At 40.5% G+C, this 21,148-nt stretch overlaps 1 protein-coding gene across 1 annotated transcript in view; it reads left to right on the plus strand.

Annotated features, from left to right (window-relative positions):
• LOC309802864 (uncharacterized protein) overlaps window positions 1-21,148 on the plus strand; it is a gene marked incomplete at its 5' end in the record, with an annotated part of 129,895 nt that overhangs the window by 67,304 nt on the left and 41,443 nt on the right. The window contains 2 exon segments of the mRNA XM_082618746.1: window positions 1,168-1,312; window positions 13,472-13,625. Coding sequence (XP_082474872.1) covers window positions 1,168-1,312; window positions 13,472-13,625 — 299 coding nt within the window.

A 21,148-nucleotide genomic window follows, 5' to 3' on the forward strand; every position in this document is an offset into this window, starting at 1 on the left:
GATTTTCTATTTTGTCCTTTCTTGCTCACTTGATCTTTTTGCTTTGGTGGCAGGTGTCATGAAGGTAGCAAAAAAGGCAGAAAAGAATAATCCCTATTTTTTATATTTGCAAGAACGCACAGAATAATTATCTGCTTTTTCTTCCCTCTCCCCACCCTTTCCCCCAATGAAACCCCAAAGCACAATGGACAAGAAAGCCAACGTTGTAAATGTTCAAAGGTGGAATTACATCTTTTGGTGTCCTGGTGTATTTTGCATTATAATGCAGCCTTGACGATAACATTTCTCAGGAAAGCCTGCACAGCTGTCTCAGTATTAAGAGGCAAGGAGGGAGCGTAACTGGCAGCGTATGGGGAAAATATTGCTTGGAATGTACTTCTGGGTGCAAATTACTTTGATACTGTTCTCTGAAGTATCAACATTGGTGCTTCATCTTTGACAAAGGAAAATGTGGATTGTCAGGCCGTAAGAAGCTGAACCACATTTGGGGTGACAAATGTATTCCTTTGGGAAGAAAGTCTTGTGTAGTGGAAAGAACAAAGGCCTTGCAGGCAGATCTGGGTTTGAGTCCTGTATTGGCCACTTATTAGCCTTTTGACCTTTGACAAATGGATTTTTCTAAGCTTTTGTTCTTTCATCCACACAATGGGTTGTTACAGTGATAACAAGATGACATACATTGTGTTGAGTTGGAACTCTGTATAGGGTAGTGATTGCTAAGAAACCGTCTGGCAGGCAGAAAGGAAAGGAGGAGCTGGACTCTGTGTTATCTGGAGAGAGGCAGGGGTTGAGGAACCCAGATTTGGGTAATAAAATATATGTCTCTAATAAAATCCCAGGAAGAACAGAATTATTCACATTTTCCTCTGTTTTCTAGTTCAGTGACTCTATAGCCTTCATTTTCAGACACAGCAAGGAAAAGACCTATGGCATAGATGCCACAATTAGGAGACACATGGATTAGCCTAGATGTTGGTGATTTGGGCTCATGACCTGGCAGTAAGCTCACTTCTCTATTTCTCCGTTTTCTAAATTTTGCTCACCAGGTGTTTCAAGTGAAGGACATTTTGCTAGTATATAACACCAAAGGTTTATGGCATCTTGAACCCTAAATGACTGTTTTCCCCACCTTTCCCTCATTCTTGTCTCTTCTCCTTTCTCTTGTAGAAATCATTATCGCCAGAGCGCAGCCATCACAGGGGCAGAGTCTGGGAAGTGCTATTACACCCTCACCTTTGCCGTCACCTTCCCGCATGCCGAGGATGTCTGCTACCTGGCCTACCACTATTCCTACACCTACATCGCCCTCATGGTAACTTCCTCTCTACAGCCTTATGGAGGCCCAACTGAAGGGGCTCTTGGAGGTTTTCCTGGAAACATTCAGGAGACCCTGTCATCCTGGTGGGGACTTCAGCCTTCCAAGGGATCCAGGGTTTGTTGTCACTAACTTGGTGGCTTTCTATTTGTCCCTTTTCCTTCCTTGGACAGAGTTCAAGGCTGAGGTCCTGACCAGTGATATTCTGGAGGCCCCAGTGGCATATAGTGCTCTTCATCTGTAGGTTGAGTGTGGGAGGTGGAGGGCAGGGGGACATTTCTTAGGGGCTCTATCTTTAAAAAGCCCTCAAATTAAGCAAGGATAAATGAGATTGGAATGAGATCATTCTGTTGAAATGGGGTAAAACCATGCAGGTCAGCTGAGATGCAGATTTAAAGAACATAGACACATTGAGAGGAGTGAAGCAGAGGCTGAGGAGGTGAAGCTTGGAAAAACTCCCTGAGTTCACCTGACATCTGCTTCCCCATTTCCAGTGGTTCCCACGGCCATGGGCTGGAGGCTGTTAGCAGGATCCAGGGCAGACAAGAAGGGTGGAACAATAAAGCATTGAATCACTGCAAATGAGGGTCACAATCTTTTTATGAGAGGAGGGTAGTGTCAACCTGTCCAAACTCGAAGTCAGCATTCCGATGTCCTATCAGACCCTGCACAGGGCTCATTTGACCAACCTGAGCAAACTGCTTAAACCATGCAGTTTCCTGTCATTTGAGAAAGTTGGCAAACCATCCCTTTCCCCTAGCTATTTCATGGATATCCTGAGGATTAATGAGCTAAAGTATCTCTTATAAAATACTTTCACCCTCTTCATTAATGCAAAATGTTATTAGCATATTCATAATAATATGTGTATAAGCAAACAGATATATCACTTAGCCTGAAGGATGAGCATTTTCATTGCAAGTCTGTGATGGGAGTTGGAAAAGACGATAACCAAGAACATCTTTCCCCTCAGAAGGAATGTTCAAGTATAAATACAATTTTTTCTGCATTGAGAAGGCGTACCTTCAACCACTTGGCTAACTGCTTCATAAAAGGACATCTGCCCTTCTCTCCATAGGTTGGTTTGCCTAAAGAGAGATTCTTTTTTTTTTTTTTACTATTTCCCAGACTGCAAAAGATATACGACTAGTATTATTTGCGTACAGCACTTAGAGATCTCAAGAACTTAATCCAAGAAATGTGCATCACAACCTTTGCTGTAACAAGGCATGTTGTTGTAAAACATGCTCATTGCCTTTAGGGACTTACAACAGGCAAGATTCATGATCCCCTTCAACAGCTGTTCTTATTGTCTCGCCTGTGAAACCCTGCACGTGAAAAGTCTATTGGGGAAGAGGATTCCTTTTTGAATGCGTGTTTGCCTTTTCCATCCGGGGGAATGATCCATGGTTCCAAGACACTATTCTTTACCCTTGTTAGAATATCTTTGACCTCCTGGAGATTCTCAGTGGCAATTAGTCTAAAAGTTTAGAATACAAAGGGGCTTGGGGAATTGTCTAATTCACCTTTATCATTTATAGATGCAAAAACTGAAGCCTAGAAATCTCACATTTAGCTAGTGGCCAAGCAGGGAACAGAGTACTGGCCTTTGACATCTATTCCTGTCTGAATAGAAAGTCTGAAACTCCTTCAGCTGGCCTTGACTGCATCTGGCTTCTTACTTTGAATTTCAGACTTTGAATCAGCTTGTAGGCACTTAGCAAGGACCCATCAAAGCATCTTGGAATAAAAATGGGATCATGTTTGGGGAACAACACTCTTCTCACCTGAACCACATCCATAGCACCCAGGGTTATAGACAAAAATCTTGGGTTGATGACTTGAACTCAACCATTCGAGGTTATATAATCACACAACCTGATGATTATATGCACCTATAAAAGTGGGCTGCCATTGCCGTAACTACTGTATGTCATAGCTTTTGTCTTTGGGACCACTCAGTACTCTTGTCAGACTAAAGCACAAGGTCTAAAGTTTACAATCAACAAATAGTTTAGGAGCCACTGAGGTCAAGTTGGGGATAATTTCATATTGAGGGGGGACAAAAATTCAAGAAAAGAGGACCCCACCATCACTTGATCTCAGTGAGAGGAAGAGAGAGGTCTTGTTCATTGATGCTTATTGGCTTGTTACTTTGCCTACTGACTGAACGTCTTCCCACTAGGAAGAGGAGAGTTAATGAGAAAGAGAGACAGGAAAAGGGTAGCTTTTCATTTCTTCTAAATGAGTAGAACAGAATAAGAAAGATGATTTGTTCCTTGAAGTAAAAAATGTATATACTCAATTTTAGGTTTTACATTTCCAGTAATGCGTGGGCTTTGTGTTCTCCAGGTTTAAGACGATAATTGACTCTGTGACTTCTCTTAAAAAACTCTTCCTCCCATCATGAACAAAATAAGTACATTCTGTAATGCACAGTGGTCATTTTTATTTTTGGACATGTCCTAAGGAGAAACAGTTTTCTTCCAACAGATCAGTGATAAATGTGAATGACACCCCAAGGGCAGAATTAACTGGATGTTACTTGGGGGTTATGCTGAGGGGTGGAAAATATATTTCTGTGTGGAATTCACAATTGTGTAAACTTTTATAGCAGAGGACATGTATTTTGGAGGTTTTTCAACATGAATATAATTTTGCACCTTAAAAGTTTTATTATTCTCTTGTAATAAGGGAATTAGTATTTGGATCTTTCAAATTGCTATCTTCCAGATGCTTGCCAGGAACTCTGTTGGATAATTGTCCAAATTATAGTATTAAAATAAAGCTGAAAGAAAGAAATACAATATTATTGTAATTATGAAGCAAGCAAAAGGAGTTCTATTTAATCATCCATCTCAAGGTATCAATAATTGCAGTGATTGTTAAAGTGTTGTTAGCAATACTTGTTAAAGTATTTGGATTATGTTCTGGATTGCCCCTAGGTAGCCAGGAGTATTGGTTGAAAATGGCGCCCCAAGAGAGTTTCTGATGGACATTTTAGAGAGTAAGAAAATGGGACCTCACTGAGAACTTATAACTACATGAGTTGGCAAGAGATAAGAAAAGTGATCAGAAGTAGGATCCATGTGTTGGGAGAGCTTAAGGCTTTTGGAGGGTAGAGTAGGGTTTTCACCAGACGCATATACCCACTGTGGTAGATGCTACCAGCATGATCTTTAGAGATAAAATGGAGTGTACTGTGGGGAGAGTAAGGGAGGGGAGGGGGAGAGAGGGAGAGAAAAAGAAAGAATTGAGAATTAGAATGCCATATTCACAGTCTCTTCTAAAGGGCTCACGTTTAAAATGTGTCCAGTAGGAAATATCGACTTACATGTGGTAGATCAAAGATGCAATGAGCAAGTCATAAATCAGTGTTGTCACTTAATCAATAGACAGACACCTATCTTTGTATGGGCAAAAGGAAAGGACAGGCACCAGTAAAGGGTCCTGATGTTGAGGAGTTGAACACAAAGAGCCATTCTGGAGGAGCTGAGGTGTGTGTGGATGGATGGTGAAGTCACTGACCACAGGAACCCCTGAATTCCAGGGTTTTGAGCACAATGTAAGAACAAGTTTTGGAGTCAGGCAGGCCTGGATTTGGGTCTAAGCTCTGTATTGTCTTGCAGTGTAGTCATGGACAAGCTGTTTAACTTCTTTCAGCCTCAGTTTTCACATCTGTAAAATTGGAACCATTGAAGTGGTTATTCTACGGGTTATCAAGATTACATGACTTGATACATAGCAAGTGTTAGCCAAGTGCCTACAACTAGTAAACAATATTAGGTGGTGACCCTTAGAATGTTTATTCTTTTTTTAATGAATTTATTTTTATTAATTAATTTATTCTTTTGGCTGCATTGGGTCTTTGTTGCTGCACACGGGCTTTCTCTAGTTGCGGCGAGTGGGGGTTACTCTTCATTGTGGTGCATGGGCTTCTCACTGCGGTAGCTCCTCTTGTTGCAGAGCACGGGCTCTAGGTGTGCGGGCTTCAGTAGTTGTGGCTTGCGGGCTGTAGAGAGCAGGCTCAGTAGTTGTAGTGCACAGGCTTAGTTGCTCTGCGACATGTGGGATCTTCCTGGACCAGGGATCAAACCCATGTCCCCTGCACTGGCAGGTGGATTATTCACCACTGCACAACCAGCGAAGTCCCTATTATTCTCTCTTTTATGATGATGCGTGATTATTTTCTCTGTTGGACAGATTGGAAGATACCCATTCACAATACATAATAAAATTAAAATTATGTAAAAAAAAATCCCAATAAAGGACCCCAAAAAATAAATACAAGATCTACTGATGGTTTTCTTAGGGTGGTTGATTATAATTATTTTTTCTTTGCTCTCTTTTCCAAATCATCAGCAATAGAACTTGGTTTATTTTTAGTGGAAAAAGGGTATTAAAGTCACTAATCAGCAAATCTGTGAATACACATCTAGAGACTAATCACTTCTCTCAGTCTCAAAGTCAATCTATGTAACTTAGGGAGAATGGTATTGGCAGACTGGGGCAGTTTGAGAAAGCTCATTAGAACCTGCTTACAGGATGTTCTCTTGTTTTTTATTTAACTTAAAGGTGTCTTTTGTTCTCTTGTGATGAGAAGCCTTCGGTTCTCTGATGAGTGTGTTTAAGTGACAAGAGAGAACTAGGCAGTATGCAAATAAAATAGGCCATCTCCTTAGGGGTGAGCTTTCTTCGGAATTAGTGGGGACAGGGAGTGTAGCAGTTTAGGGGATAACAATGAGAAACAAAACGATTTTTGAGTGTATAGTGCTTCTTACTTTATCAGTAGCCACCAGCAGGGTAACCTGCTGAGGTCAAGTGAAGCCTTTTATGGAAGTTTTAAGGGAGTAGCTGATAAAGCAGAGGGGGCAGAAGACTCCTGCCAAGAGGCACCCGTGAGGCTGCGGGCTGAGTTATCAGCCGGATGTCTTTCATGGGTAGGTAGGATTTTCTTTTAAGACAGCCTCTCTGGGAGTTTCCATAATTGCCTTGAACTCATTCCCATTTTTATAAAGAAACCCACCCCTGTGGCTTCGCAGGGCTGTTATTACGGTTGGTTGTTGGCACACACATTCAGAAGCCCTGCTTCTCTCATCAGTGATCCCAACAATATCCAATTAGACACAGCCTTGCTGGACCTGAGATGGGAGCATTCACCTAAAAATCATCTTCAGGAGAACAATACAAAGCCATTTTCGCAAAAGGCAGACCAACGGAAGTTTATAATTGGTTTACTTCTGGAAGTTGTCTGTGTGACTGGAGCTAGACTAATGCACTAAGCACAGAGGTGTTATGTATTTGGTGGCAGGTGGAATGGTCAAAGGGACAGAGATTTCATTGAGGGGCACAGGGAGATGGCTGCATAAGCAATTACAGAAAATGGGCTTAAGCTAAAAGATATTAGGCATTTGTTGAATTGTAATATTTATAGTAATCATGAAAAGTGTCATAATAAGAAATTAATAAAGAGCTCATAGGAGAAGAAAACTTTCAAACTTTGCTTCCTCCAGCATTGCCCGTTAACGTGACAGTGTTTTAAAGCAGTGGTCCCCAACCTTTTTGGCGCCAGGGACCAGTTCCGTGGAAAACAATTTTTCAATGGGCTGGGGGCGTGGGGATGGTTTCGGGATGATTCAAGCACATTACATTTATTGTGCACTTTATTTCTATTGTTATTACACTGTAATATATAATGAAATAATTATACAGCTCACCACAATGGTGACAGGAGGCGGAGCTCAGGCTGTAATGCAAGGGATGGGGAGCTGTTTTAATACAGATGAAGCTTCGCTGGCTCACCCTGCCACTCACCTCCTGCTGTGTGGCCCGGTTCCTACCAGGCCACAGACCCGGTAGCAGTCCATGGCCCTGGGGTTGGGGACCCCTGTTTTAAAGGACAATGTACGTGGGCAAAAGATGGTTTTTCTTTTTTTTTACTTTTTTCTTTTGTATCTAATTGTGTTGGATGACTTCTACAGACAAAACTGCTTCCAAGCCTCCTCCCCTTATCTGATTTATAGAATCTAGATTTTATTTTTTTTCAAGATTTGGCAAGAAGAGCTACGGCCTGTTTGTAACTTCTGTGACATCACAGAATGATGGCCAGTACTTTTCTGGAGAAGTGTCTCTATCTCTCCCCCATCTCCCCCACATCTTGTAGCCATAATAAAATGTGAAACAAATAGCTTTGATGGCAAGAACAAAAGAAACAAAACAAAGCAAAACCCCTCAATTCAGCAGACAGTGTTTCCCAAAGCGTATTCTGCAACACTCCACGATCCTGAGATCTTTAGAGAAAGAGGGTTGAAGAGTCACATAAATTCTTGAAACACTGTTTGCTCGTTTTTCTTCTAAGAGTTCAAAGTGTGTATTGGCATGTTAAAGAATCTGAACAATTCTGCAGCCATGAAAATGTTTTCATTTTCTTTAATTCACCATATTCCAGGTGCCTTGGCTATGAATCTCCACCCCTCTGTACCTCAGCACTTAATAACATCCTGAAGATTACATTTTGGGAAATGCTTCAGGAAAGGGTATTGATTTCCTAGTTTGGGGGCCTGGAATCTTGATAGTAATTGTGAGGCAGAGTCTACTCAGTTCAGATTTCAATAATTAATATTGGGAGCAACTTTCACCCAGAAATGTATGGAAGTGATTAAAATAATTTGTTTACGATCACAGAGTATCATTTAAATCCAGGGTGATCTTGACTCTTTATGAGGGTGCTGGAATTTCCTTTTACCAGCGTGGCTGAGACAGTCCAACTTTCTGAAGGGATCATTTTCATTCTTGTCCTGTGCCTTCTCTCCTGGGATGCCAGATGGACACTTCTTCTATTAGCGCTTTCATTACACTGATTTAATATTTATTTTCTTTTTAATATATGAGTTTCTTTCATGAGCTTCTTTTAGGAGGATGTTTTTCTATTCCTTAATGGTTTTATTTTTCCTGTTTTTAAAACCATTTTAAGTCTAATTTCATTCAATTATTGTCAGAAAATGTGGCTTGTATAATATCTGCTTTTTCAAAAAAATTTAGTGAATATTTTTTATAGTCCTGCATATGATTAATTTTTGTTATAGTTCCCTGAACGTTTGAGAAAAAATAAAGGATGCTCTCTGTAAAGACAGCTTGACATATATCTATAAAAAACAATATTGTTGGGGCTTCCCTGGTGGCGCAGTGGTTGAGAGTCTGCCTGCCAATGCAGAGGACACGGGTTCGAGCCCTGGTCTGGGAAGAGCCCACATGCCGCGGAGCAATTAGCCCCGTGAGCCACAATTGCTGAGCCTGCGCGTCTGGAGCCTGTGCTCCGCAACAAGAGAGGCCACGATAGTGAGAGGCCTGCGCACCGCGATGAAGAGCGGCCCCCACTTGCCACAACTAGAGAAAGCCCTCGCGCAGAAATGAAGACCCAACACAGCCATAAATAAATAAATAAATAAATAAATAAAAGAACATAGGGGTTAACATAATTAAAAAAAAAAAACAATATTGTTCAAATACTCTATATCATTTTTTTTGCAATTGGTTTATTCAAGACTGAGGTACTGTTTTAAAGCCTCCCACTCTTAGTACAATTATTTCCCTTTCTGCCATTTTTGTGCTGTACATTTCAATTCTGTGTTATTTGATTCTTAAGATTTATGAGCTTTTTATGTTCATTGTGAATTGTGCCCTTTATCAAAATAAGATCTTTAAATCCCATTTAATGCACTTGGTCTTGACTATGACTTTGTCATAGATCAGTATTGCCAGGCCTGCTTTAATTTATGTTTGCTTAACCATTTAGCTTCAATATTTCCCTTTTAAAATATTTTAGTGGAGGCAAACAGAACAAGAAGATAATTCAGGAGTGTTTTTCATACACATCATGGGTCTTTCTTTAATTCTCTTTGAAAGTTCCTTTTATATACAATAGGCAGTGGGATTTTAAAAAAACTAATCTGAAAGTTTTTGTCATTTAATAAGGCTGTTTAACCTATTTATACTCAAGACAATTTTTGGTGTTACTTCTGTCATTTTGGTTTTGTGCTATTTTCCATGCTTCACTGCTTTTCTTTCTTTTTTTCTCTCCCCCTTCCCCCATCCTTCCCTTCTTTCCTTCCTTCCTTCCTTCCTTCTTTCCTTCTTTCTTTCCTTCCTTCCCTTTCTCTCTCTCTTTCTTTCTTTCTCTTTTATGCAACATGGAGTGACCATATTTTCTTTGATTTTTTTTTCTACAGTGTTTATAATTCTACTAGTGTTTCCCTTTTAGTTCTTAAAAAAAATTTGAACCTACATTTCCTCATCAAAAGTAACAGCTAATATTGAGTGTTTCCTGTATGACAGCACTTCTCATACACAATAAACTGCTAAATTATAACAATCATTGAGTGACATAGGTAATGCCATTTTATATACATTTTAAAGATGAGAAAACTGAGTTACAGAGAGGTTAAGTACAGAATTTCCACGACTCTTCTAGAATCCACAACCAAACTTTGAACCCAGGCAGTCTGATTCCAGAGCCTGCCCACTTAGTCATCTTGCTATTCTGCCTTTCCATTTTCAAGAATTAAATAATATTAATGTTCATGTAAGTTGAAAAGTTAGTATTTTGTTTTACTTTATTCCTTACTTACACATTTCTTTTTACTTTCATTTTAGAACCAGATGATGAGATTAACATTTGATAATATGTGTTTTCTCCCTCAAAAATTATTTTTTATATTTGTATTATGTAGTAGCTGTGTTTTCCAATAGCCATTTAGACAAAACTTGTTTAACTGAACTGTCCCTTGATACCATTCTTTAGTTGGATTTGGGGCAGCTGAAATTTGTCTTCAAGTTATTATTGTCAATAAAGATAAGATGATATGTTTTCTGAGCTCTTGCCTAACTGAGCATGTATGAGCAGAAATTCATGAGCAAAACCTTGGCTGGTTATAGGTTTACTTGATTATAATCCTGTGTACTTTCAAACTCTAAGCAGGGCCTTTGTGTTTGTGTGTATACCCTTAGTTAGCCTCCTTGTCTCCTCAGGGGTGTGAGACCTACCACCTGATCTCCAGTGCTGTTGCATCACAGCAATGTGTGGCATTCATTAGCACTTGACAAACAACCAGAAGACTGAAGTACAAAGGTTTGGTCCGATAAATGGGCCTTTGCTGAATCTCATCTTGAACCTGGGGTAGCCATGATCCTTCTAATTCCTTTTCTTAGTATTGTGTCAAATGCTGGCTCCAAGAAATACCACCAGAACAACCTGTTTCTAACATAGACCTAAGTGTATTGTGTACCTTGGTGTTTTAGATAGAATAGTGCCCACCGCCCACCCCAAGATGTTCATATTCTAATCCCTGGAACCTGTGAGGATGTTACTTTATGTGGCACAAAGGACTTTGCAGATGTGATTAAGTTAAGCCTCTTGAGATGGGGAGAGATTATGTTGAACTATTAGACTGGGTCCAATGTAATCACAAGGGTCCTTAGCCATGAACGAGTGAGACAAAAGAGTCAGAGTCAGAGAAGGAGATTTGACCACGGAAGCCAGGGTAGGAATGATGTGATTGCTGGCTTTGAATGTGGAGGCAGACACCATGGGATAAGGAATGCAGCTGACCTCCAGAAGCTGGAAAAGGCAAGAAAATGAATTACCTTATAGAGCCTCCAGAAGGAGCGCAGTCCTGCCAAGACCTTGGATTTTTGCACAGTAAAACCCATTTTGGACTTTTGACCTCTGGAACTGTAATACGATAAACTCGTGTTGTCTTCATCCACCAAATTTGTGGTAATTTGTTACAGAAGTGATAGGAAACTAATCTATTTGATAAGGGAGAATGTGATAGAGTCTTGATAGTGTCTCAAAGGGGGAAGGGCAAAGCTGGAGTATTTATTAAGACTTTAAAGTTCTGTTAAGGTCAGGTATTTTAATGTAGGGGCTTGATTAGCATTGGGTAAAGATCATGATATAATGGTTAAAGATTGGTGGACACTGTAAGGCAAGAATCTTGAGGAGAGGGGTTCAGAGGGTCTTGGATCAATTCATTGATACTTTCTATTGAAGAGTTGATGAGATGTTCCTGAAAAATAATAAATTTATGAAAAATAGATTTATTTGTAATTTCTATTTTCCTGGGCAAGAGTTTCCTAGGACATTAAACTTATGTTGATGAAGACAGGGAATAATAAATTCATATTAATCTAGGAAACAGGCTGTGTGGAGGCAGATGATTTGGGGTCTCAGTTGTAAGGAGGATATGATTCAGGGTCAAATTTTCAGGTATCCCTGAAGCTGTAGGAAAGGCCACAGAATCATCTGGTAATCTTTTATTTCCTTGGAACTTTTTCGTTTTCCTTGTAAGTCAAACATTTCAATAGCATACAAGTAGATTTTAGTCTATTCCTACCCAGATGCTAAGATTTTTACTTAACTTAGGAAATTCTTTCTCTTATTTCCCAGTGTATTGGTTTTCTATTGCTGCGGTAAGAAATTATCACAAATTTGGTAGCTTAAACAATTAAAAAAATTAACTTACAGCTCTTTTGGTGAGAAGTTCAACATGGATAAAAATCACTGGTCAAAAATCAAGGTATTGGGGCTGTGTTCCTTCTGGAGGATGGTGGAGGAGAATCTATTTCCTTGCCTTTTCCAGCTTTTAGAGGACACGGCATTCCTCAACTTTTTACCCCTTTACCCCCCAGCATGGCAGGCTGAGTCCTTTGCATGTAGTTCTGGTCCTTTGTGGCTGGGGAATGTTCTCTGCTTTTAAGTACTTTTGATTAGATTGGCCCCAACTGGTTAATGCAGGGTAATCCCCCCACGTCAGATAGACCTCAGTCTTAAACACATCTGTGAAGTCCCTTTTGCCATGTAAGGTAACATATTGACAGGGTCTGAAGATTAGGGCATGGACATCTTTGGGGGAGCCATTTATTCTGCCTAGCACCTCTGTAGTACATCTTTTTCACATGTAAACACTTCCTCTACCTTTTGAAGGCATTACTCCATTTTTCATAAAATATATTATGAATCTTTTATAAATATTTTCATAGGAGCCATGTTTGTTTCATTTGTCTAGCAGACATGTTATTTGTTAAATAACAAGGTGGGCAGTTTTTCCTCGGCCCTCTTAATACCTATTTGAATATGTTAATACCTATTTGATCTTTAGCTGGAAGGACTATTGTGTGCACTGGCGTTCTTGTGTTAGAGAAGGACCGCTTCCCTTTCACTGGTTACTGAAGTCACCGAGTCCCTGTTGTTAGGGTATGCAGTGTGGTTGGGAGGCAATCTCTTAACACCTTTATGACTAATTCCACTGTTTGGGTTATGGAAAGTATCTTCAGAGGTCTTAAAGATTGTTGACCAAGAACCCTATTTTCAGTGGTTACCCCATTTTGGTATCTTTCTGCATTTTAAATGAGTGTTTAAATGGGAAGGTAGGGTAGGGAAAATCAGTTGCTACCAGTTAGTGGTTCTCTTTGCTTAGCATTCTCCCTGGATCAATTGCTTTCTATTTTCCTTCAATATGCTCCCAGCTCTCCTTATATTGCTTGATTCTAAAGTAATCTGCACTGCTGAAGCTCTGTCTCATGTTCCCGAGTGTCCTGCATGTACTCTGTCTTCATGGTAATAGCATTCTTTACATGCAAGTGTCATGGGAAGAATGTTGTCTGCCCCTGTTCTTTTGCTTTCAGTGCAACTTGAAAACAGATATTCTACTGTGCAGACATAGGCAGGCATGCTGCTTCCTGTTCAGCCTCACTGAACTTCTTCCGGGGAGTAGGAAGAGCACGCTTTTAAACCACTTAATGCCCACGGTCAGGCAGATTAGGTTAACAAAAATACTTCTAGGGGCTTCCCTGGTGGCGCAGTGGTTGAGAGTCCGCCTGCCGATGCAGGGGACACGGGTTCATACCCCGGTCCGAGAAGATCCCACATGCCGCGGAGCAGCTGGGCCCGTGAGTCATGGCCACTGAGCCTGCGTGTCCGGAGCCTGTGCTCCGCAGCGGGAGAGGCCACAACAGTAAGAGGCCCACGTACGGCAAAAACAAACAAACAAACTTCTAAACTATAAGGAGTTAAATGAATATAAGCTTTGCTGCTGTTTTCACCTATTGTTATTATCAAAAATCTTAATATGCACTTCTGTTTCATCTGTGCTCCAGACTCACCTTGACGTTCTGGAAAAAAGCGTGAACCCCAAGCAGGTCTACTTCCGTCAGGAGGTTCTCTGCCAGACACTAGGAGGGAATTCACGTCTATTGGTGACCGTCACTGCCATGCCCGAATCTAACAGCACTGACCACCTGGAGCAGCTCCGTGAGTAAACGGCAGACCCTCTTCTTTGAAGATTTGGTGGTGAGGGTGGGGGTCCTCAGAGTCTTGGAAGCACTCTGTCCCTTGGAGATCAGAAGCTCCATAAAGCGTTGGGGACTGGTCTACCTTGATAGAAACCCAACTCTTCTTGATATGACAAAAGGGTAAATATTCATGTTGCTCTGTTATCAAAGGGAGAAAACAATAAATTGCAAATTGTCAGAAAGATGAAATGACTTGTTGGAATTGAGAGCAGTTTACAAGTGACAGTCACTTCTGCTAAAACAGAACCAGGACTGGAAAATGAATCACATTTTGCAACTTCTAATCCAGGGACTTTTCTCACCATGCTCACTCCCATTATACTACGCTCACGGTCAGTCAAGGTTAGGAAAGGAAGGAAGTTGAGGGTTGGAGGACTGGCTGAAGAATTCCCTTGATGACCTGGATTACAGTTTGGATCAGAAGAGCTGACAGTGTGGAGGAGGCTCTAGCCAAGAACTGTAAAACCAAACCAAAACACACAGGCATACACACACACACACAGACACACTCTCACAGACACACAAATGCCCATTTAATATTAGAGTCCTGAGCACAAATGTGATTTGCTTGTAACCAACCAGCTTTTTCTTTTTTTAAAACATCTTTATTGGAGTAAAATTGCTTGACAATGTTGTGTTAGTTTCTGCTGTATAACAAAGTGAATCAGCTATATGTGTACATATATCCCCATATCCCCTCCCTCTTGCGTCTCCCTCCCACACTCCCTATCCCACCCCTCTAGGTGGTCATAAAGCACCGAGCTGCTCTCCCTGTGCTATGCAGCTGCTTCCCACTAGCTCTCTGTTTTACATTTCATAGTGTATATATGACAGTGCTACTCTCTCACTTCGTCCCAGCTTACCCTTCTCCCTCCCCGTGTCCTCAAGTCCATTCTCTACGTCTGTGTCTTTATTCCTGTCCTGCCCCTAGGTTCATCAGAACCAGGTGGGGTTTTTTTGTTTTTTTTATTGCAGATATGTGTGTTAGCATACGGTACTTGTTTTTCTCTTTCTGGCTTACTTCACTCTGTATGACAGACTCTCAGTCCATCCACCTCACTACAGATAGTTCAATTTTGTTTCTTTTTCTGGATGAGTAATATTCCATTGTATATATGTACCACATCTTCTTTATCCATTCATATGTTGATGGACACTTAGGTTGCTTCCATATCCTGTATATTGTAAATAGTGCTGCAATGAACATTGTGGAACATGTCTCTTTTTGAATTATGGTATTCTCAGAGTATATGCCCAGTAGTGGGATTGCTGGATCATATGGTAGTTCTATTTTTAGTTTTTTAAGGAACCTCCATACTGTTCTCCATAGTGGCTATATCAATTTACATTCCTACCAACAGTGCAAGAGGGTTCCCTTTTCTCCACACCCTCGCCAGCATTTATTGTTTGTAGATTTTTTGATGATGACCATTCTGACTGGTGTGAGGTGATACCTCATTGTAGTTTTGATTTGCATTTCTCTAATGATTAGTGATGTTGAGCATCCTTTCATGTGTTTGTTGGCAATCTGTATATCTTCTTTGGAGAAATGTCTATTTAGGTCTTCTGCCCACTTTTGGATTGGCTTGTTTGCTTTTTGATATTGAGCTGCATGAGCTGCTTCTATATTTTGGAGATTAATCCTTTGTCAGTTGCTTCGTTTGCAAATATTATCTCCCATTCTGAAGGTTGTCTTTTCATCTTGTTTATGGTTTCCTTTGCTGTGCAAAAGCTTTTAAGTTTCATTAGGTCCCATTTGTTTATTTTTTATTTTATTTCCATTTCTCTAGGAGGTGGGTCAAAAAGGATCTTGCTGTGATTTATGTCACACAGTGTTCTACCTATGTAATCCTCTAAGAGTTTGATAGTGTCTGGCCTTACATTTAGGTCTTTAATCCATTTTGACTTTATTTTTGTATCTGTGTCAGGGAGTGTTCTAATTTCATTCTTTTACATGTAGCTGTACCGTTTTCCCAACACCAGTTATTGAAGAGGCTGTCTTTTGTCCATTGTATATTCTTGCCTCCTTTATCAAAGATAAGGAGACCATATGTGTGTAGGTTTATCTCTGGGATTTCTATCCTGTTCCATTGATCTATATTTCTGTTTTTGTGCCAGTACCATACTGTCCTGATACCTGTAGCTTTGTAGTATAGTCTGAAGTCAGGGAACCTGATTCCACCAGCTCCGTTTTTCTTCCCCAAGATCGCTTTAGCTATTCGGAATCTTTTGTGTTTCCATACAAATTGTGAATTTTTTTGTTCTAGTTCTGTGAAAAATGCCATTGCTAATTTGATAGGGATTGCATTGAATCTGTAGATTGCTTTGTGTAGTAGAGTCATTTTCACAATGTTGATTCTTCCAATCCAAGAACATGGTATATCTCTCCATCTGTTTGTATCATCTTTAATTTCTTTCAACAGTGTCTTAGTTTTCTGCATACAGGTCTTTTGTCTCCTTAGGTAGGTTTATTCCTAGGTATTTTATTCTTTTTGTTGCAATGGTAAATGGGGGTGTTTCCTTAATTTCTCTTTCAGATTTTTCATCATTAGTGTATAGGGATGCGAGAGATTTCTGTACATTTATTTTGTATCTTGCTACTTTACCAAATTCATTGATTAGCTCTAGTAGTTTTCTGGTAACATCTTTAGGATTCTCTATGTATAGTACCATGTCATCTGCAAACAGTGACACTTTAACTTCTTTCACGAGTTGGATTCCTTTCTTTTCTTTTTCTTCTCTGATTGCTGTGGCTATAACTTCCAAAACTAGTTGAATAATAGAGGTGAGAATGGGCAACCTTGTTCCTGATTTTATAGTAAATGGTTTCAGTTTTTCACAATTGAGAACAATGTTGGCTGTGGGTTTGTCATATATGGCCTGTATTATGTTGAGGTAGGTTCCCTCTATGCCTACTTTCTGGAGAGTTTTTATCATAAATAGGTGTTGATTTTTGTCAAAAGCTTTTTCTGCATCTATTGAGATGATTACATGGTTGTTATCCTGTAGTGTATTAATATGGTGTATCACATTGATTGATTTGCATATTGAAGAATCCTTGCATTTTGGGGATAAACCCCACTTGATCATGGTGTATGATCCTTTGAATGTGCTGTTGGATTCTATCTGCTTGTGTTTTGTTGAGGATATTTACATCTATATTCATTAATGATATTGGCCTGTAGTTTTCTTTTTTGTGACATCTTTGTCCCGTTTTGGTGTCAGGGTGATGGTGGCCTCCTAGATGAGTTGGGGGTGTTCCTCCCTCTGCTATATTTTGGAAGAGTTTGAGAAGGATAGGTGTTGACTCTTCTCTCAGTGTTTGATAGAATTTGCCTCTGAAGCCTCTGGACCTGTTCTTTCGTTTGTTGGAAAATTTTAAATCCCAGTTTCCATTTCACTGCTTGTGATTGATCTATTTATATTTTCTGTTTCTTCCTGGTTCAGTCAGAAGGTTGTGCTTTTCTAAGAATTTGTCCATTTCTTCTAGGTTGTCCATTTTATTGGCATATAGTTGCTTGTAGTAATCTCTCATGATCCTTTGTATTTCTGCAGTGTCAGTTGTTACTTCTCCTTTTTCATTTCTAATTCTGTTGATTTGAGTCTTCTCCCTTTTTTTCTTGATGAGTCTGGCTAATGGTTTATCAATTTTGTTTATATTCTCAAAGAACCAGCTTTTGGATTTATGGAACTTTGCTGTTGTTTCCTTCATTTCTTTCTCATTTATTTCTGATCTGATCTTTATGATTTCTTCCCTTCTGCTAACTTTGGGGTTGTTTTGTTCTTTCTCTAATTGCTTTAGGTGTAAGGTTAGATTGTTTATTTCAGATGTTTCTTGTTTCCTGAGGTAGAATTGTATTGCTATAAACTTCCCTCTTAGAACTGCTTTTGCTGCATCCCATAGGTTTTGGGTTGTCATGTTTTCATTGTCACTTGTTTCTTGGTATTTTTTGATTTCCCCTTTGATTTCTTCAGTAATCTCTTGGTTAATAAGTAGCATATTGTTTAGCCTCCATGTGTCTGAATTTTTTACAGATGTTTTCCTGGAATTGATATCTAGTCTTATAGCATTGTGTTTGGAAAAGATACTTGCGATGATTTCAGTGTTCTTAAATTTACCATGGCTTGATTTGTGACCCAAGATATGATCTATCCTGGAGAATGTTCCATGAGCACTTGAGAAGAATGTGTATTCTGTTGTTTTTGGATGGAATGTCCTATAAATATCCATTAAGTCCATCATGTTTAATGTATCATTTACAGCTTGTTTTTTCTTATTTATTTTCATTTTGGATGATCTGTCCATTGGTAAAAGTGGGGTGTTAAAGTCCCCTACTATGATTGTGTTACTGTCAATGTTCCCTTTTATGGCTGTTAGCATTTGCTTTACGTGCTGAGGTGCTCCTATGTTGGGTGCATAAATATTTACAATTGTTATATCTTCTTCGTAGGTTGATCCCTTGATCATTATGTAGTGTCCTTCTTTGTCTCTTGTAATAGTCTTTATTTTAAAGTCTATTTAGTCTGATATGGGACTTGCTACTCCAGGTTTCTTTTGATTTCCATTTTCATGGAATATCTTTTTCCATCCCCTCACTTTCAGTCTGTATGTGTCCCTAGGTCTGAAATGGGTCTCTTGTAGGCAGCATATATATGGGTCTTGTTTTTGTATTCATTCAACCAGTCTGTCTTTGGATTGGAGCATTTAATCCTTTTACATTTAAGGTACTTATCAACATGTATGTTACTATTATGATTTTCTTAATTGTTTTGGGTTTGTTATTGTAGGTCTTTTCCTTCTGTTGTGTTTCCTGCCTAGAGAAGTTCCTTTAGTATTTGTTGTAAACCTGGTTTGGTGGTGCTGAATTCTCCTAACTTTTGCTTGTCTGTAAAGGTTTTAATTTCTCTGTTGAGTCTGAATGACATCCTTGCTGGGTAGGGTAATCTTGGTTGTAGATTTTTCCCTTTCATCACTTTATATATGTCCTGCCACTCCCTTCTGGCTTGCAGAGCTACTGCTGATAGATCAGCTGTTAACCTTGTGGGGGTTCCCTTGTATGTTATTTGTTACTGTTCCCTTGCTGCTTTTAATATTTTTTCTTTGTATTTAATTTTTGATAGCTTGATTAATATGTGTCTTGACATGTTTCTTCTTGGATTTATCCTGTATGGGACTCTCTGCGCTTCTTGGACTTGATTGACTATTTCCTTTCCCATGTTAGGGAAGTTTTCAACTATGATCTCTTCAAATATTTTCGCAGACTCTTTTTGTGTTCCTTTTCTGGGACCCCTATAATTTGAATGTTGTTTTTTGTTTGTTTGTTTGCTTTTTTTTGCGGTACGCAGGCCTCTCACTGTTGTGGCCTCCCCCATTGCGGAGCACAGGCTCTGGACGCACAGGCTCAGTGGCCATGGCCCATGGGCCCAGCCACCCTGCGGCATGTGGGATCTTCCCAGACCGGGGCACGAACCCTTGTCCCCTGCATCGGCAGGTGGACTCCCAACCACTGTGCCACCAGGGAAGCCCAGCTGGTGTGTTTAATGTTGTCCCAGAGGTCTCTGAGACTGTCCTCAATTCTTCTCATTCTTTTTTCTTTATTCTGCTCTGCAGTGGTTATTTCCACTATTTTCTCTTCTACGTCACTTACCGGTTCTTCTGCCTCAGTTATTCTGCTATTAATTGCTTCTAGAGAATTTTTTATTTCATTTATTGTGTTGTTCATCATTGTTTATTTTCTCTTTAGTTCTTCTAGGTCCTTGTTAAACATTTCTTGTATTTTCCGCATTCTATTTCCAAGATTTTGTATCCTCTTTACTATCATTACTCTGAATTCTTTTTCAGGTAGGCTGCCTATTTCGTCTTCATTTGTTTGTTCTGGTGGGTTTTTACCTTGGTCCTTCATCTGCTGCATATTTCCTTGTCTTGTCATTTTGTTTAATTTACTGTGTTTGGGGTCTCCTTTTTACAGGTTGCAGGGTCTTAGTTTCCATTGTTTTCTGTGTCTGACCCCAGTGGGTGAGGTTGGTTCAGTGGCTTGTGTAGGCTTCCTGGTGGAGGGGACTGATGCCTGTGTTCTGATGGGTGGGGCTGGATCTTGTTTTTCTGGTGGGCAGGGCCACATCTTGTGATGTGTTTTGGGGTGTCTGTGAACTTAGTATGATTTTAGGCTGCATCTTTGCTAATGGCTGGGCTTGTGTTCCTGTCTTGCTAGTTGAGTGTCATGGGGTGTCCAGCACTGTAATTTGCTGGCCTTTGGGTGGAGCTGGGTCTTAGCGTTGAGATGGAGATCTCTGGGAGAGCTTTCACAGATTGATATTACATGGGGCTGGGATGTCTCTGGTAGTCCAATGTACTGTACTCCGCTCTCCCACCTTAGAGGCTCAGGCCTGACATCAAACCGGAGCACCAAGACCCTGTCAGACACACGGCTCAGAAGGAAAGGGAGAAAAAAAGAAAAAAAAATATTTAAAAAAATAATAATAAAAATTTAAAAAAGGAGAGAGCAACCAAACCAATAAACAAATCCACCAGTGATAACAAGCACTAAAAACTATAGTAAGATAAACATAAAAATCAGGAACAAATCAGTCATAGACAGCAGACCCCAAGTCTGCAGTTGCTCCCAAAGTCTACCGCCTCAATTTTGGGATGATTTGTTGTCCATTCAGGTCTTCCACAGATGCAGGCTATATCAAGTTGATTGTGGGGATTTAATCTGCTGCTTCTAAGGCTGCACAGAGAAATTTCCCTTTTTCTTCTTTGTTCACACAGCTCCTGGGGTTCAGCTTTGGTTTGCCCCAACCTCTGCATGTAGGTCACCCTCAGGCATCTATTCCCACCCATACAGGATGGGATTAAAACAGCGGCTGACTATGGGGCTCTGGCTCACTTATGCCAGGGTGAAGGAGGGGTATGGTATTTATAATTGTTATGTGTGGCGAGCCTGTGGCAACAAAGACCAGCGTGACGTGGCAACAGCCTGAGGCGCAGTGTGTGTTCTGCTGGGGAAGTTGTCCCTTGATCATGGGACCTTGGCAGTGGCGGGCTGCACAGGCTCCTGGGGTGGGGGTGGGGGTGTGTGGATAGTGACCTGTGCTTGCACACAGGATTCTTGGTGGCTGCAGCAGCAGTGTTAGCATTTCATGCCCGTCTCTGGGGTCCAAGCTGATAGCCATGGCTTGCGCCCACCTCTGGATCTCATTTAGGTGGTGCTCTGCCTTCTGTGGGCAGACAGGGAAGGAATCCCCTGTCCTTGTGCACCCCGAAACAATGGTCTCTTGCCTCTTAGGCAGTTCCAGGCTTTTTCCCAGACTCCCTCCCGGCTAGCTGTGGCGCACTAGCCCCCTTCAGGCTGTGTTCACCCAGCCAACCCCCGTCCTGTCCCTGGGATCTGACCTCCAAAGACTGAGCCTCAGCTCTCAGCCCCCACCCACCCCAGCAGGTGAGCAGACAAGCCTCTCGGACTGGTGAGTGCTGGTCAG

Source organism: Mesoplodon mirus (genome assembly GCF_964341445.2).
Source record: "Mesoplodon mirus genome assembly, chromosome: 4".
NCBI lineage: Eukaryota > Metazoa > Chordata > Mammalia > Artiodactyla > Ziphiidae > Mesoplodon > Mesoplodon mirus.